This window comes from Montipora capricornis, chromosome 5, assembly GCF_036669925.1.
Source record: "Montipora capricornis isolate CH-2021 chromosome 5, ASM3666992v2, whole genome shotgun sequence".
Classification (NCBI taxonomy): Eukaryota; Metazoa; Cnidaria; class Anthozoa; order Scleractinia; family Acroporidae; genus Montipora; species Montipora capricornis.
This window is the reverse complement of record NC_090887.1, coordinates 8363241-8380740: the sequence shown is the minus strand read 5'-3', so window position 1 is coordinate 8380740 and position 17500 is coordinate 8363241. Positions and strand designations below refer to the sequence as shown.

The following is a 17500-nucleotide window of genomic DNA, read 5'->3' as shown; positions in this document are numbered from 1 at the left end:
TAATTTAAGTGGAATATTTACTGTTTTATATTTTAAATAGAATCGACAATTACATATATTGAAACCAACGTCTTTCCAGCTGAAATATGAATGTTTTGTTGTTGTTTATAAAGGATGACAAAGATGGAACAGCTCCATAGCAACAAGGAGATATTGACAGCGACATTAGTTTCCCTGCGTACATCCCAATGGCGTAAATCACATGCTGTCAAACTCGGCAGACTGCAAAAAGGAATTTTTAAACGGTCCATTGAAAATTACATGGTTTTCGACAAATAAAAAAAAAAAATTCTCTGATGTCCAAAAAGGCGCAATTAACATGTGAAATTGAGTGTCCAAAAACAGCCACTGGTTTGCCGAAAACGAGAGGCAAATGACAAGCCCGTATTCTTGTTTTGTGTATCGTTACATTTTCCTGATCAGAGGAGTCTAAGCTCTGCTGTCTCCTGAGTCTTGTTGTGGAATACAATGGGATAAAACTTTCTGGAATCTTTACCGCTTTCTTCGTCACAGATATCCGATTTAGTAAGGTCGTGAAATCGCTCTTCGTTGGTTTTCTTCTCGGAAGATTCTGTCCTTCGCTGTTCCTTGAGCCGATATCTCTTTCGGCAACACATCCATAAATAAAAATAGGACAGAAAACAGAAAAACAAGACGGCAGCAACCAGGAAAAATAAAATGAACGCCAGGGGTGCTTTGTTGAAGAACATCGCAAATTCTCTAAGAAAGCTTGCGACGAAAGCGCCTTGTTCGAAAGTGATCTCAGTAATACCTTTAACTTGCCAAGCAACTGACATGGATTCGGACGGTGGCAGGTGCACCGCGAAAGGTGTCTTTCTTTTTCTCGTGAAAAACTTGAGAACAAATATAATGGACCATTGAAAAAGTGATGAAAGTAAATTTAGATATTTCAAAACACTGATAATTCCTTTCAGTCTTTCCGGAAACTGCCTTTTGAGTTGCAATGACGTCGCCGATCAACTTGGGTTCTTTATTGCACTAAAGGAGACCAGAGAATTGCTCCTTTTTTCAGTGCCGATGTTTTTGTCCACTGGAAAGCAGTCGGCACTTTTTCATCGCGGTGGCTTTTAAGTAAAATTCTCAACCAATGAAAACTCTATTTTTGCAATATTGAAACGTACATGAAATACGAGCAGTCTATTAACATCCACTTTTAAAATGCCAGGGGAAAATTTAAATCTCGCAACAAAATAACTAAACACTGATATTTTTTAATATTTCTTTTCCTTGAGATTTTTCAAGCAAATATTTGGTTTGCCTCAAGTGACTAAAGTATATTATTTTACCCTAAATTTGCTATTGGAAATTTTGTATTGGTTATTTTCAACGTCTGCGATAAAAGGAGGGCATTGATTAAAACGTTTTTAAGTAACACTCGCTTTCTAAAATTTACATATTCCTGTAATCCTTTTTAAAAAAAATTTCAATCAATTGTTCGGGTTCTAGTTGTAGTCTGAAAAATTGACGGAAGTAAAATTGTTCCAATGTTTCCCCCTCCATCTTTCTCTTCGTTGCGTCTTGGAATTAATTAAAAAGAAAGGTCTAATTTCGCCATGAAACCTTAGTAACTTTTCACTGAATTAATAAACGAGTAAGAGAAATTTTCAATCGAGTTTCTGATCGGCTTGACGTTTGGTGATTGGGAGGGATACGTCACATTCGACTGAACTCTCCGGCCAATCATTGACAAAAGCCAAATCCATTGGGAATTGCGGACACGCGTGGGTTCAAATCCTAGGCCTTGATCACTCTATATGCAGTTTCCGTGGTTTGTTGGGTTTTCTGTTTCGAGTGGTTTTCTTCTTTCATCAAAAAATAACATCTGTTTCACTTGAATAAATTCAAAATTTGATTTTTCTAGGACCACAAGTTTATCAGTGTCAAGCTGTTGGTATAAATAAATAAACAAACAAACAAACAAACAACAATGTCGCTCATTAGGACTGGAAATTCGTCTTTGTCACACGGCGGCCATATTGTCCCGGGAGACCAAAAGAGCTTTGTTTTACCACGCCAAGCCTCGCAGTGGAAACCATGGGGGTGAGGCTTGGCGTGGTAAAACCAAGCTTTTTTGGTCTCCCGGGACAATATGGCCGCCGTGTGACAAAGACGAATAGGACTGAGTGGTGTCCAATTGGGTCTTAAATCATACGAGTGATAACGAGTATGATTAATGACCCAATTGGACGACACGAAGTCCTCTTACCTTGATTAATCATAAAAATTACAATTCCCGAGAAAAGAAGAAGAGCCACTTTACGAAAGAACGCGAAAATTTGCATTGAAAGACTGACAAAGGAGGCTTAAATTGTTTAACGTTGCTCTCAAAGAAGGAAAGAAAGAAAGAAAAAAGAAAGCCCCAATTTAGGAGTGTATACACTGTTACTATGGTGATTGAAACTAAGGTTGCGATTGGTTGATTTAAACTACGACTTTAAGTGTGATTGGCTTATTGAACTGTCCGATAACAACTTGGCAAGTGAATTAGTGGAAAATAGGAGTTTCTTGACCAATCACAATCGAGGAAACTGTAATTTTTATGATTATTAATTACTGAAATCAACAAAAAGTCAGAAAAATGAAGTCTATATATGTTTTATTTACATCTACAAAAAATTTTTGCGTATTTACAGGAGGAGTTTACATTATGTTTTGGAGTTATTTTCAATTTTTCACTTTCAAATAGAAAGCTGTATCATTAAATTTAAAACTGTTTCTAGGCTTTTTTTACAATGGAGCCTTGCAAAGTAGAGACTTCCCGACAAGAACGTAGTACGCTCTAAATGAAGCAAAGAACAGAACACAGTCTGTCAAAAAAGCCATTGCAATTTGCAGTTGCATTTTCTAATTTTCATATAATTACATTGTTTTTCATTTTACATAGTTAGTACGTCTTTCCAAACTGCTCGAACACGGGGATCGGTGAAACCACTGTTTGAAATCTCTGTGGAAAGAGTTAACAAAGTATTTCATAAAGAAGAGGAATTAACAACCCATGTGACACAAAGGCGAGCGAGAATAGACAGGTAACCTTAGCAACGCCGACGAATACGTCACCTAAAAATACATATTTGCGGAATCGTTTTTGTTTTGCGTTTATCCCATCCTGTTCGCGTTGTAAAGCGTTGGCAAAGTAACCTACAGCCTAATTGGTAGGAACGCAATTAAAGTACATGCAAAGAAGAAAGAAGACTTTTGTACACTTCCGTTGTCGACAAAACCGTAAATGTGGTAATTTCACGTTGTTAGAAAGTTTTAAAAACCAACGACGGCTACGACGACGAAAACCTCACTTCAAAATATGACTTTGAGCTTATGTTCGCTGTAAAAATTAACTTTCCCTAAAAAAATTGAGCTTGATAAGCCATTTTTACGCAACTTTGGTTTAAAAAATCGAAATTTTAAATGTAAAAGTATGACGTCAGCAAAGATGATCTTCACTAACGACGCGACGCGACGCAACCAAAAAGCACAAGCGACATAAGCAAACGCGTTCACTTGTCGATGAAGAATATCATTGGTTAATTTAAAACAGGGAAAATGATCGTGCGCACGTGCAGCACGCATTTTAGCGCATCTTTTTGCGGTACTCTCCACAGCAACGACGTGAAATCACCAAATTTGAGGTTGTGACGACAACGTGAGTACGCAACAAAAAATTTTCATTGTCTAATTTTACTTATATGATACCCCAAGTTATTCTCGCATTTTGATTGGTTCTTGCCTATGATCTAATAGAGGACAGACGCACGATTGACGTCAGCATCAGCTTTTATGCGAATAAATTTTAATTCTTTACTATATAAAACAAATAGATTCCACGTCGCCGTGCGTCTGTTCAGTAATAGAGCGTTTTCACCTGACGTCACGGCAGCCATGTTGGTGTTCCAAAAAAAAGAAATGTCTGCCATGATGGTGTTCCAAACTAATCCTCCGGGAATTGAACTCTATTTTTATGCAAATACTTTCTTTTGTTTTAGTAATCCAATATGGCTGCTGGTCACGTGAGTGAAAACGCTCTATAGTCAGTCTGCGCAAAGGCTCCGAAAATCTTGTTCAGAGTTAACAGGGATTTCTGTATCCCTTTCTGATTGGATAGATTCTTAAGCGCTTTGTAATTCGACGTTAACTTACTTGACAAGTTACGCATTCGTTATTTGCATTAGTGTCACCTCGTGTGCCACTTGTTTGTTCTTACCACATTTTGACGTCATCTGTGATCTATTTACTGAGCAAACGCACGGTAACATTGAATCTATTTGTTAATCTGAAAACGCTCGAATCAATTTATTTTGAGGAAACTTCACTAACATTATTCGACGCGAAGGAGGTGGAAAAATCGCAAAAGACTTGCGAAGAGCAAAATTATCTTTGGAAGTGACGTTTTCGTTGGCGTTGCCGTTGTAGATCTTAACTGAATCCGTACTTAGTAGGCTGATTTAGCAACAGAACGGGAACGTCAGAGGCGACGTCGCGCGCAGCAAAACTACCAATGAGAATTTATAATAGAGAAGAAAAGAGTGGAGTCTCTTCTATTCTGCATTCTCATTGGTGTTTTTCCTGCGCGCGCCGTCGCCACTGACGTTCCCGTTCTGTTGCTAAATCAGCCTAGTATCTTCAGTTCGAAGAAAAGGTATTGTTATACCTCATAACTGAACTGCAGTTTTCTATTGGACGAGAACGTATCACGTGACGCACCTCAAACTGTATAACTTCCTAGGGCGAACAAAACTCACTCACTCCCCAGTGAAACAACAGTTTGAACCTTAAACTTGCACGTGATCAAGACAGCGTCTTGAAAGCGCGGCAAATTTGTTAGCGCGTCCACTGCGATTTTCAAAAAGTTGAGTAATTATTGAAGGTGATTGTTAATTTGTATTTGAGATATTTGACTTATAAAGGATGGTCCCTACTATTGTTATTGCGCATACGCTTTGCGCATCTCGAGATACTCGGATTCCCTTATTAATACAGGGATATTTTTGCGCGGTTCAAAACTATGCGGAAAAGCAGAACTTAGCAAGTGCTCTTGGTATCCACAAAGAAAATTGGGGGTAACCAGGCATTTTCAGAGATAATTAAGCTTCAATTTGGAAAAGAATGCCATACATTGCTTTGTATTTTAAAGTTTTTACAAATATTGTTTATTAATTATCTTCAAAAAATGCGTGGTTACCCCCAATTTTCTTTTTGGATTTCAATAACACTTGTTCAGATCTGCTTTTCGCGCATATTCAGTAAACGGAGCGAAAATACCTTTGAATTAGTAGGCACCGTCCTTAAACTAGTAAGGATTATACTCGTATTTAGTTTGGTTTATTTTCAGTTGTGGGGTACGATAACAAACACGGGAAACAGTGAGTTTTGTTTCCCTTCAACCCTCAATCGTCCCTCACTGTTCCCCTTGGGACCAGTCACAGTAAGTGCTTACTGATGAAGAGAAACGCTACTGAATCTGAGTCGTGTTGCTTGTTTTACATTGAAGCACATTTCTTTGCCGTACTGCATAACGGAAAATAACCAAATTCAAGGCTTTTTTCGTAAACGTTATCACAGAACAGAGAGACGTAGCAACGCGTATATGACAAACGGCAAACGCCAGGGTGAAATTTGCGTTTTAGATTTAACCTTTTGACTCCAAGAAGTGATCAGCATGTAAATTCTCCTAACAATTTCAATGAAACGTCAGTCAGACAGGTATTGAGAATGAAGACAATTATCATCTGAAAGAGGTGTGATCTTGATATAACACCAAATTCTCATGACTACCAAACAGAGAAATATATGGTACTAGTTAGGAGAATGAACGTTTCGGTCTTCGGAGGAAAGGGGTAGTTAATTAACCTGATTCCTTGCCTGTTAGCTGCTGAAATATCGAGAATTACTAACAAGAGGGAGAAGAATGAGAATAAAAGAACATTCACGCTGTTACGACAAGCAATGGCCTTTCGTTATCCGTTTCACGTAAACGCGCCGCTAAGTCTCTCTCACGGAAAATCTGATATCCTGTCATGATCTTTATATCAAAGGAGTTCCTACCATTTCAGCCACAGGAAACTTTGCCCCCAACCGTACAACACCAACGAGATGAAATCCCCGCGAACAGCTCATGATATCGCATACTTTTATTTTGAAGCCAGCCGTTCGTTAACGTCGCCAATTTTGCTGCATATCTCCAATGAGTTCTGAACGAGAATGAGAATTGCGACATGGGCAAAACGCGCGAAAGCGAAAAATCCCTCGCGTGTTTTTAACGCAAAAAGCAAGCGACGAGTGCGCGATAAGGCCATCTCAGTTGCCAGTGAGGCAAACGCAACGAGGAAATGCGTGTAATTCGTAATTTTAACACAAAAAATGTGGCATGAAGTCCTCTCAAAAGCAGTTTGCACAAAATTTGCGAGCGACATATTTACGGAAAAAGATAACCACATGCAGATTTTCTCTAAAACGGAGATTTCAACCAGTAATTAAAATACTGTACTTACCGCGGAGGATACGTGTTTTCCAACGCCTTCTTCTCTAAAATGCTTTGATCCATACGGCAGGCTTGAAAAAAGATACGAACCCATCTTTCATTAGTATCATACACGCATGTCTTTAATTTGGGATGTCAACAGTGTGTGGGTTCTATTGACCGAATGCAAAAAATGGCCGCCAACAAATTATTCTTTTGTCTTTGTGTTAATTAGCCTAACTAGCCTCGTTCACACGCGTAAAATTGAAAGAATTTGAGCTGTAAAACGAGGCTAGTTAGGCTAATTAACACAAAGACAAAAGAACAATTTGTTGGCGGCCATTTTTGCATTCGGTCAATATAACCCTGCGGAAGTTATAAACACAGTGCCACAAAAAATGGTATTTATCAATTATTCGCGCGCGTTGGATATGAGATGGTAAATAGCGCAGCGCCGAGTTGGCTATAACCATCACATATTTGACAAGTACAATACAATACATAAATACTACGAAAACGACCGATGTGGAATGGGCCCGAATTACCGAGTCACTGCTCCGCCCACTTCCGCCCACTTCCGCCCACTTCCGTTCATATTATTGAGAGGTGCTGTGTTCGACGCTACTTTTTAGGCCAGGGAACCTTTCTTGCACTCGAAGTAACAGCGAGTCCCATGGTTGCACTTGAAACCTCTTTGCTGGACAAGAACAATTTTATCCATTTCCCTCCGGGACTCATGATATCTTTCCATTGTTGTGGCTGTTCCGGTACACCTTGACGGCGAAAGCTTGCTACTGCTCACCGCGGGAAATAGCCTGTGTCGCAGACAGACTAAACCACCGGAAAAGAGCGTTTTCACATGACGTCACAGCGGCCATGTTCGTGTTCCAAAACAAAGAAATGGCGGCCATGATGGTGTACCAAACTAATCCTCCGGGAATTGAACTCTATTTTCTTTTGTTTCATTAATCTAATATGGCTACTAGTCACGTGAGTGAAAACGCTCTATAGTCAGTCTGCGCAAAAGCTCCGAAAATCTTGTTCAGAGTTTACAGGGATTTCTGTATCCCTTTCTGATTGGATAGATTCTTACGCGCTTTATAATTCGACGTTAACCTACGCCAAGTCACGCATTCGTTTACTTCCATGACAGAAAAAGTGCTTTGCCTTTGAACAGCCAAAGGTCAAAACTGAAAAGGCGATGTTTCAATATTTTGTTTATTGCAATTTATGTCGTCGCCGGAAGCAAGCTCGTTGGCTATTTACAAGTGCAGCTGAGATGTCGAACCAGGGACTACCACGAACAAATTCAACTAGCGGTTAGAACTTGTCCTGAACTGAAGTGCTACTATGATCAAAAAATCACTTCCTTTTTTTTCTTCAGATTTTGAAAGTGTGTTTGCTTGAAACTTAACTGGCAAAATTTTGAGCTTTGATTTTTATCCAAAGGCTGTTTACTTTGAGTGTAAGTTTTGGATTTCACGGTCCGCCAATACTAACTTTCAAAACTGACCGATTGGACCTCGAGAGGGTAGGATAAAGGGAAAAGTGACGTCATTTACTTACTAGCTTAATATAGGCCATTTCCGAGTTCATGTTCGCCTCTTCTTCAAAACGAGTCTAAGTGCGAAGTTTTTTTTTATGAAAATTAGTTTTCATTCATATGCAAAGTAGAACTAATTACCATCACAAAAACTTCGCACTTAGACTCGCTTTGAAGAGGAGGAAGACATGAACTCGGAAATGACCTATTTCAGGGTATAAACGCTGCTTATTATATATGCAAAACACGAGTTTAAAAGTCCGCAAGCCCGAAACTCCCGAGCTGCATATTAATTCAGCCGCGTACACACGCAATATATTCTTAAACTTGTGAGTCTTTGACGTCATTTTCTCCTCGATCCAGCTCTCTCAAAATTTTAAAGTTAGTAATGGTGGACCATTAGCTAGGAAAATTCCACTTAAAATAAACAGGTGTCTTTTTTTAAATCTGGGCTTAAAACTTTGGTCACTTAGTGTTTAGATAACATAGTTTTGAAATCCGAAAAAAAAAAAAAAAAGAATTGACTTCTTGGTCATAGTAGCACTTTCAATTTTCATTCAATTCTGAACGCTTGGACACTTGGGAACTAGAGCCAATCAGTTTCCAGCATGGCAACAATAGACTATTTTCGAATTCTCACGGCTGGGCTGGATCTAGCATGGATTGGAGGCTAATGCGGGCAAATCTTTTCAAATGCAAATTGATTTGCCCGCATTAGCCTCCATTTCATGCTAGATCCAGTCCAACCGTTAGAATACGAAACTGGCCTATGACGCAGGCAGTTTCCATATAAAGTCATATGAGGTATATGAGTTGATACCCAAAAAAAATCAGAAAGCTAGGAGCTTTAGGAACGTAATATCCGAGGTGGAAAATTTAATAACACTGGTTAAGAGCGGAAAATTAATCGTGCTGCACGTACGTTGCGTACTTTAGCATATATTTTTGTGGTACTCAACATAACTACGTATAATCCCCAAATTTGAGGTTTCCACGACAACGTGGGCACACAAATGTGAACCTTTCATTCTCTAGTTTTACTCTGAAACCGCTCGTAACAATTTATATTTAGGATACTTTTCCCACATTGTACGACGACGGGAACGAAATAGCATGATAACGAAAGAAAAACTTCCAACAGTGAAAAGTTATATTTTGAGGTGACGTTTTCGTAGTCGTCGCCGTTGAAGATCTTGAAGTGCAGCACAATTATTTTGCCTCTCCGCACCACCTCCCCTCTGGGAGCCACCAACAGGTGCATAACTGTGACGTCATACCCACCTTCCATATTTGGATGTGGTGTGCAACAGAGGTTCATATGGGCGATCCCGGTGAGTGAATGGAACAAATCTGAAAGACGTGGAGTGTGCTAGTTAAGATCCGTTCCTACGGCCATTTACCGTACAACTGAAAGATACAGTGCTTAACCAACCACAAACTCAAGTCTTTGCAGAGCTGACTCGTCCCCAGTTGTCATTTTAATGCTCGCAGTCATGCCACCCACATCAAACGCAAGGGCTTATTTCGCCCTCGACACTGTTCTACCGCGTGGGTTATAGAGACGACTGAGAACAAGTCAGACTACGTACTGCAGCAAAGATGGCGCAGTGGTGAGAGCATTTGCCTCCCACCAATGCGGCCCGGGTTCGATTCCCAGACTTGTCGTCATAAGTGGGTTGAGTTTGTTGGTTCTCTACTCTGCACCGAGAGGTTTTTATCCGTGCACACCGTTTTCCTCTCTCTTCAATTTCACATGAGTTGACTTGATTTGATTTCTGTCAAGAGTGAATTAGATAAGAGTGTTGATCTATCACTTTTGCGGTCTTGACCCAGCACAGTCACACTTTACGCGCGAAACAATCAAAGGGCCGCCAATTTTATCCAATCAGAAGAGGCCACGTCACGCGTGACTGCTTCTGCCATTTTTTTTTTAGGCATATGACAACTGGTTTTCGCGGGAAAGGGTATTCTAAAAATAGACTCATTTGTGGCTGTGCTGGGGAGCCCACCCATGCCATAACAACTGTGTTATCTAATTCACTCTTGTTTCTGTACGGTGTATCCAATAGATGCCCCAGCGCTAAAAAGAGTTTACACTTATAAAAATAATTAAAACTAATAAAATGACCGAAATATAAAATTAAAGGCTTTGAAACGCTTTGGGGACCAACTTGAGTGGAAGACAAGGCAAAAGGAATTCACAGTGTTTGCACGTGATTCTGCTGGGAAAAAATACTCATACAAACTTAGCTCTCTGGATTTCTCAGTCTGAAGAAAAATAGTAGCCAAATATTTGATTATGTATACCAATGTATAAATACATGTGGTCTAATGAAGACAAGATATTAATTAATTTTTTTCTAAATCGATTATTCATTTTTGTCGAATAATTTTTCAAATATTATTGAACAATCAACAGGAAAAATTACAGATTAATGCAAAATAATAATAATAAAAAGGCAAAGAACGTTTTCGTAAAGAGCAAATTTTTGACTGTTGAGCAAAATGTATTGAACCAAGCGTTTTCTTTTTTCACTTTTAGAAGGCAAATTTCCATGCAAACAAATGAGTAAGTGGCCTCGTGGTTAGTGTGCTCGACTCCGGATCGAGTGGTCCCCGTTCGGGTCCTGGCTGGGGACATTGTGTTGTGTTCTTGGGCAAGACACTTTACTCTCACGGTGCCTCTATCCACCCAGGTGTATAAATGGGTACCGGCGAAAATGCTGGGGGTAACCCTGCAATGGACTAGCATCCCATCCAGGGGGGAGTAGAAATACTCCTAGTCGCTTCATGCTACGGAAACCGGAGATAAGCGCCGGCCTGATGGGCCTTCCTAGGCTCGTACCAGAGACTTTCAAGGTGATTCCCTAGAAATGGGACTTTTCATAGATTTCCGATGAAACTTCGTACACTGTTGTAACATATCAAGGAGATGATAAAAGTGAAATAAAAAGGGGGGTCACCGTGCTCGTTTCCATGGTAGGATGCTGACAAATACGGCTATTTAAGCCACTTAGACAGTTCTTGCATGTCCCGCATCCCCAATGTTGGACAAATTTAGCTCGATTTTATCGAGCCTGGTGTCATTCTATGGTTAATTCACTTGCGTACCTGATAAATGTATTTGAATGCCTACAGTACTCAACACTCCAAAATGGATTTACGGTAACTTAAGTGTGGGCTGTTCGACTAGTAATGGCTCCTTCCACACAACTTGCGAATCGCCAAAAAACTGGCCATAGCTTTTTGCTGATTTTTTAACTACTCCACAAAGACACCGTTCTCAGCAAATATATGAAATAAAAAAATGGTGGCCAACGTACTCGTTCAGGAGAAAATAGCCATTCCTTGAAGGATTAAGCTTGGCGTCATTGAAAATCCGCCATTTTATCAAAGTGCGCGAGCTAATGCGCACTCCAATGACACAATAGGGAGCTTAAGTTTTTGCGACGGCGACGGCAACAACAACGGCGCAAAACAATGATATCATTGGTTAAAAGAGCATAAAGAATCGTGCTGCACGTGCAGCACGGATTTTAGGACGGATTCTTGCGGTGCTCTACATAAGGACGACGTGAAATCACCATATTTGAGGTTTTGATGACAACGTGAGCATGCAAAAGAGAATCTTTCATTCTCTGTTTTCACTTTGCAACTCAGTGCTCGTACCAATTTATTATTAGGATACTTCGCCCAAATTGTAAGAAGTGAGCGAGATAGAATAACCGTAAAAGAATTATGATAAAGCAAAGTGATATTTCGAGGTGACGTTAAGTGCAGTAGGGTTGCGCAATGCAAAAACTAGGAAATCAACTTAAAGCTGTGATCACTGGTCTGCGGTTGATGATTAAATTATATAGTAAGTTCTGGGTGCATCCACATCGTTTGCTAATTGAAAAACAGCAAAAAATGAAACAGCATGGTGACATTCACCAAAGGTCAGAAAGAAAGAGTGAATAAGACAGAAACATTAAAAAGTTACCATTCTGGAATTGTATTGATCAAAATAAGAGAAGGATACATTAGAACAAGACAAGCAAACATACCTTGTGTTCAAAAGAAGGAACAGGTTGTCCTTTGACACATTAGACAGGCTAATATAAAGAAGAGTGTCTGGGTGTCCAATTGACTCTATACGTTCAAGAAAATCATCAAGACAAGACAAGACAAGAAGAAAAAAGCCTCAAACAAAGCACCAGAGAGGATAAAAAGGAGCAGAGAAAACAAAATGAATTTTCATGGAGGCTTTGTTTCAAGTGGCATACAACTTGCTCATAAAGTTGAAGAACAGGTTATCAATGTGAAGGCCTGTGAAAAACAAAATAATGTTTCAAATATTTATATAGTTTTTTTTTTTACATGTACTATGAAATGATAAATGTATAGAGACAATGAGAAATGCTCAACAGATGAAGGACATACAGAAACAGCGAGACATACACAGAAGAAAGCAGAGAGAGTTTGGCAAAGATGCAAGTCAATTAGATACTCACTATAGAAAGAAAGAAATAACTGCAAGAAAAATGACATTCTATTTTGGGCTAAGATCCCAAATGAAGGTGCTGTTATACAGATCTTCTGCAGAGGTTATGCTTAACAGATAGTAAAGATAGAATAGTCTCACTTTGATGATGCATTTGTTTGGAAAAACAAACCTTTCTTAGATGAGCTAGTCATATCTGGCAGATAATATTGTAGAAAATCCTATTGTTTTTGTAGTGTTGCATGAAAGTTGACATCGCTAATAAGCATTCCAGCTGAAGCATCATTACCAATTAAAATGAAAGACAGAAATAGAGTTTTTTGAGTTAACTGTGTCTTGCGACCAAGTAAATCTGCCAACATGCCAAAACCCTTTTGACCACATACTATTACTGGTATATATTAACTTTTGCAACAAGAGCACATGGCTTAATAATAATCCAGTCTGTGCTAGTGAAAGGAAATTATGGATCTAATATCACAGATCAGATAAGGAGTTTTCCTACTTGACATCTTTTTCAGGAAGCTCTTTTAAATCATGCTGCATGCTGAAAAGTTGGCCTGCATATATACACAGTGTATGGTAATTAATAACTCACTTGTCATCAATAAGCCTCGTTACCCACTCATCGGCTTTCATTTCAGTCCTAAAATTAAAGAAAAAATGAAAATCAATGCACAATCCTACATATACACAACGCAGGAAGAGGAAATTGAATCCAATGTTTCATGACCAGGTTTACTTTATGACAAAAGCAATACCAATAAGAAGTAAATAGAATCTGGTTTTCAATTGAGTGTCGAAAGTTAAATTAGCGAATTGCTTTGGTTTTGCTCTACTTAACTCAGTGATAATGTTCTTGTAATAAAGTGAATTGAATTGAATTAAATGACAATAAACAGTTTAAAACTCCACTTCACTAAAGAACGGTGCCTACTAATTCAAAGTTATTTCTTCCTGGTTTATGAATATGTGGGAAAAGCAGATCTTTAATAACAAGTGTTCTTGACATCCAAAAAGAAAATTGGGCTAACCAAGGATTTTTCAGAGATAATTAATCAACAATATCTGTAAAAAGCTTTAAAATACAAAGCAATGTATGGCGTTCATTTCCAAACTGAAGCCTATTTATCTCTGAACAATGGAAGTTTACCGGTACCCCCAATTTTCTTTTTGGATACCAAGAACACTTGCTTAGTTTTGATTTCTCCTCATAGTCTTAAACTGCAAAAAAGTATCCTTGTATTAGACGTATTAAAGCATCACTCATAGGAACCCTTCGAGATGCACAGAAAGTATGCACAATAAAATAGTCGGCACCGTCCTTAATTGTCTCAGTTTACAGCTGTACATAAGGAGTAGATAAATTTGACCCACCTTGCATTCTCAGCAGATACATATGACGTAGCTACCCTTAAAGATGGTTTTAATGGTTTGTGCCTCTGTTGCCATACCTCATCAGGAGTGCGAAACGGACCCTGGAAATCACATTTTTAATTACATTGAATACTATTGATAAGTAGCTTTCTTAAAACCATCCCATTACCCTTTTGCTGAAGTAATTCACCTTGTTTTCACCACAATAACCCAATGACCCTAGCCTGCGAGCAAGCTCTCGCGGGATGTGGGTGGGCCCAGGAGAGAGTTTGCTCGCTACAGTGACGCTACAGTGACCCCTGAGAGTGACACTTATACTGTAGATAGTATTATGTCTAATGCCAGACGATTCTACTCATCGATGGGGTGCGTCCACGGCCGTTTGAGGTGTGAATGGGTTAAGCACAATGCACTGGCTTCTACATTCTATTGCTGTTAATTTATGCATTGAACAGGGAATGAGTGTTAATCCATTGACACCTGAACCACCCTGGACTGCCCCCCCCCCTCCCCCCATTGTGAACCGCCCTGGACTGCCCCCCCCCCCCCCCCCTTCCCCCCATTGACGAGTAAAATCGTCCGGCATTAAACAGAGTAAAATCTCTTACGGTAAGTCCCACTCCTAGGTGTCAATAGCTTTTGCTGTTAATTTATGCATTGAACAGGGAATGAGTGTTAATCCATTGACACCTGAACCACCCTGGACTTGCCCCCCCTTCCCCCATTGTGAACCGCCCTGGACTGCCCCCCCCCCCCCCCTTCCCCCCATTGACGAGTAAAATCGTCCGGCATTAAACAGAGTAAAATCTCTTACGGTAAGTCCCACTCCTAGATGTCAATAGGCCGATTTAGCAACAGAACGGGAACGTCAGTGGCAACGTCGCGCACAGAAAAAACACCAATGCGAATTCAGAATAGAATAGACTCCAATCTTTTCTTCTCTATTCTAAATTCTCATTCATGGTAGTTTTGCTGCGCGCGAAGTCGCCACTGACGTTCCCGTTCTGTTGCTAAATCAGCCTAACGGGTTAAACAGGGAGTGACGCGTGGATGCTAATTAACCCTTTGACGTCCAAACCGGGCTAAACCAGCCAGACTTAGTATTTTACTCTGTCTAACGCCAGATGATTTTACTCGTCAATGGGGAACCCCTGAGAGTCAATGGGTTAATCACTCACTCAAAAACTATGTTCCTATTAATGTAACCTTGGATTAGTCCATCGAGTGTCAAGTATTTATGAGTCAATGAGTCAATGAGTCAATGAGTCATGAGTCAATGAGTCAACGAGTTAGTGCAGTTAATTAAACCATAAAATGAAAGCTAAAATTTCAGAGAGTGCTTTGGCCTAATCACTGAAACAAGGGCTTAGGCTTAATCAACAAATTATTACTACTTGACTGTGAGTCCATTGACTCATGACTCATGACTCATTTGACTCATAAAACATGTGTTCTCTAGTCCATCATTTTACTTCAAACACAAGCACTTTCATAAACACCCAAGAAAAAGTTCATTTACTGGTGGAAACCTTAACCCATTCACTTCTCAAGCACTCTAGGATGCTCCTAGTTGACGAGTAAAATTGTCTGGCATTAGACAGAGGAAAATCTGTTAAGTCCAATGAGTTTTTTACCACAATTGCTCGTAATCTTGCAATCTGATTGGCTCATTTGCCGTTGTCGATAAGAGTCTAGACAACGCTGCTCGAGTCATGCTCGCGCCAATTTGTCACGCAATGCAATGGCCACTCAGGAACACTCATTTTGGCAAATAAATGAATCATACTGCGAGAAAGTTATAGACATCGCCTGCTCTTTCTTCGTGTCATGATTTTGGTCATGGTCTGAAATAAACACTTCTTTGGCATTGCGCCTTGTGAGTCCACAACATTTTGACCACTGTGATGACGAATATTGATGTCGATAAGAGTAAACACAACACTGAACCACTTTCAATTTGTTAAAAAGAACATTTCCATAGAAATTTATTACAACCTATTGACTCCTGGGAGTGAAACTCTGATTTAACTCTGTCTAACACCTGACAATTGTACATGTATTAATTTTGTCAACTTGGGGGCCATGTCCTAGGTCGCCTGTAGGGACAATGGGTTAATGCAATATTTCTATTACACAACCATTTTTCTACAGGGGTTTTACTATTCAGTGAGATACTGGTAACAAAGGCAAAATATTTAGCACATGATGTGTCATTTAAGTCTTGTGAAGAAAAATTCAAATTTGCTTCAACTATTTTATGGCAAATTGCTGATAAACCAGAGATGTATCCAGAGTGCGTCATTGCCTCCTGAGACGCACTCGTTTTTCTTTTGTACGCACAGAATATAGAATCAAGGGTCCATTTGGACACATAAGAAATCGAACGTTTTTGCATAATTTTTACAAACGCCAGGAAAAACATACGCACGGCATATTTCAAAATGAAAGTGAACATTCCCAATTCTCACCATGAAGAAATGATCAAGTTCCTTAAAATTAATTTCAAGGTAAGCTGTTATTTTCGGATTTTTGTAGTCGCATGGAGGTTTGTTTTAATTCCCACATGAAATCAATAAATAAATTAAAATTATTGGATTAAAAATGAATGTCCTTTGGTGCTAACTTACAGAATTTGAAGATATGGTTTGAAGGTGTTTTGTTTCAAAAAAGCTGAGATCAAAGTGGAAATTGCCAGGAAATGCAAAATATGTACACTTTTCCAACGTTTAAATGCATAAACGCACCTGTACTTGACCAGACGTTTTCATGGAAATTGGTGGCAAAGGGACAGTCTTTGACTCTCTGGATAATGTTTTCACATTTCTGGAGCTATTAAGAATCTCTGCCGCATCTGAGTGAAGCTGTGCTTGAAGGCGCTGACGACTTCTTTGGCTGAGCGGTCTAGCGTTCCTAAGCTCTCTCTCTTTTGCAGATGGGTTGGGCAAGTGGAAGGGCAAGTTGTACACTCCAGGAATTTGATGGGTACTGATCAGATAATGAGTTCTCTTTGCTTTCATTTCTTTTGCAAGCTATCGAACCAAAAAGAAAATGATACAATGATAGAGTCAATTAACAATTATTGGATGAGGTTGAGCATGTTAGCGATAACTATCAAGGCCAAAGTTTGTCTTATCTGCTGAAGCCGAAGGCTGAGGCGGATAACACAAACTGAGGCCTTGATAATTATCGCTAACATGCGAAACCCGAATTCAATAATAATTGTTTTATTATGCATATTCCTGAGCTGAGCTCCGCCATGACAAAACTGATCAAACTGCTGGTTAGTGTGTCAGGTGACGTCACTTCTGCATGCATAAAACTATTGTCTGTAGGTATGACGTCAATTCTACATATATAAAATCTATTGTTTGTAGATATGACGTAAGAGAAACAGAGCAAGCAAGAATTAGCTGCGTGCTTGTAGCTAATCAAAATCGAGCTGGTGCCACCAATGTATAATAATACAATTTGCTAGAGGCACATCACCCTGGAATTAGCCAATGTCAAAAATACCAAGTAAAGCTATGACCCTCACAGTTATGGACGTAATTTTAGCAATTGCGTAGAGAAGCCTGAAAAATTCAGCACGTCAACGGGGTTATGAACCTGTTACCTTGTAATA

The 17500-nt window shown here is 39.4% G+C and overlaps 1 protein-coding gene across 1 annotated transcript in view; it reads right to left on the bottom strand.

Annotated features, from left to right (window-relative positions):
* Positions 1-2600: 2600 nt before the first annotated feature.
* LOC138049376 (spermatogenesis-associated protein 17-like) overlaps positions 2601-17500 on the bottom strand; it is a 23738-nt gene continuing 8838 nt past the window's right edge. The window contains exons 7-12 of the mRNA XM_068895625.1: positions 16623-16907; positions 13879-13979; positions 13100-13147; positions 9300-9368; positions 6507-6567; positions 2601-2965 (exon numbers count right to left, since the gene is read on the bottom strand). Of these exons, the coding sequence (XP_068751726.1) occupies positions 2906-2965; positions 6507-6567; positions 9300-9368; positions 13100-13147; positions 13879-13979; positions 16623-16907 (624 nt within the window). The 3' untranslated portion in view covers positions 2601-2905. The remainder of the gene's footprint in view (positions 2966-6506; positions 6568-9299; positions 9369-13099; positions 13148-13878; positions 13980-16622; positions 16908-17500) is intronic.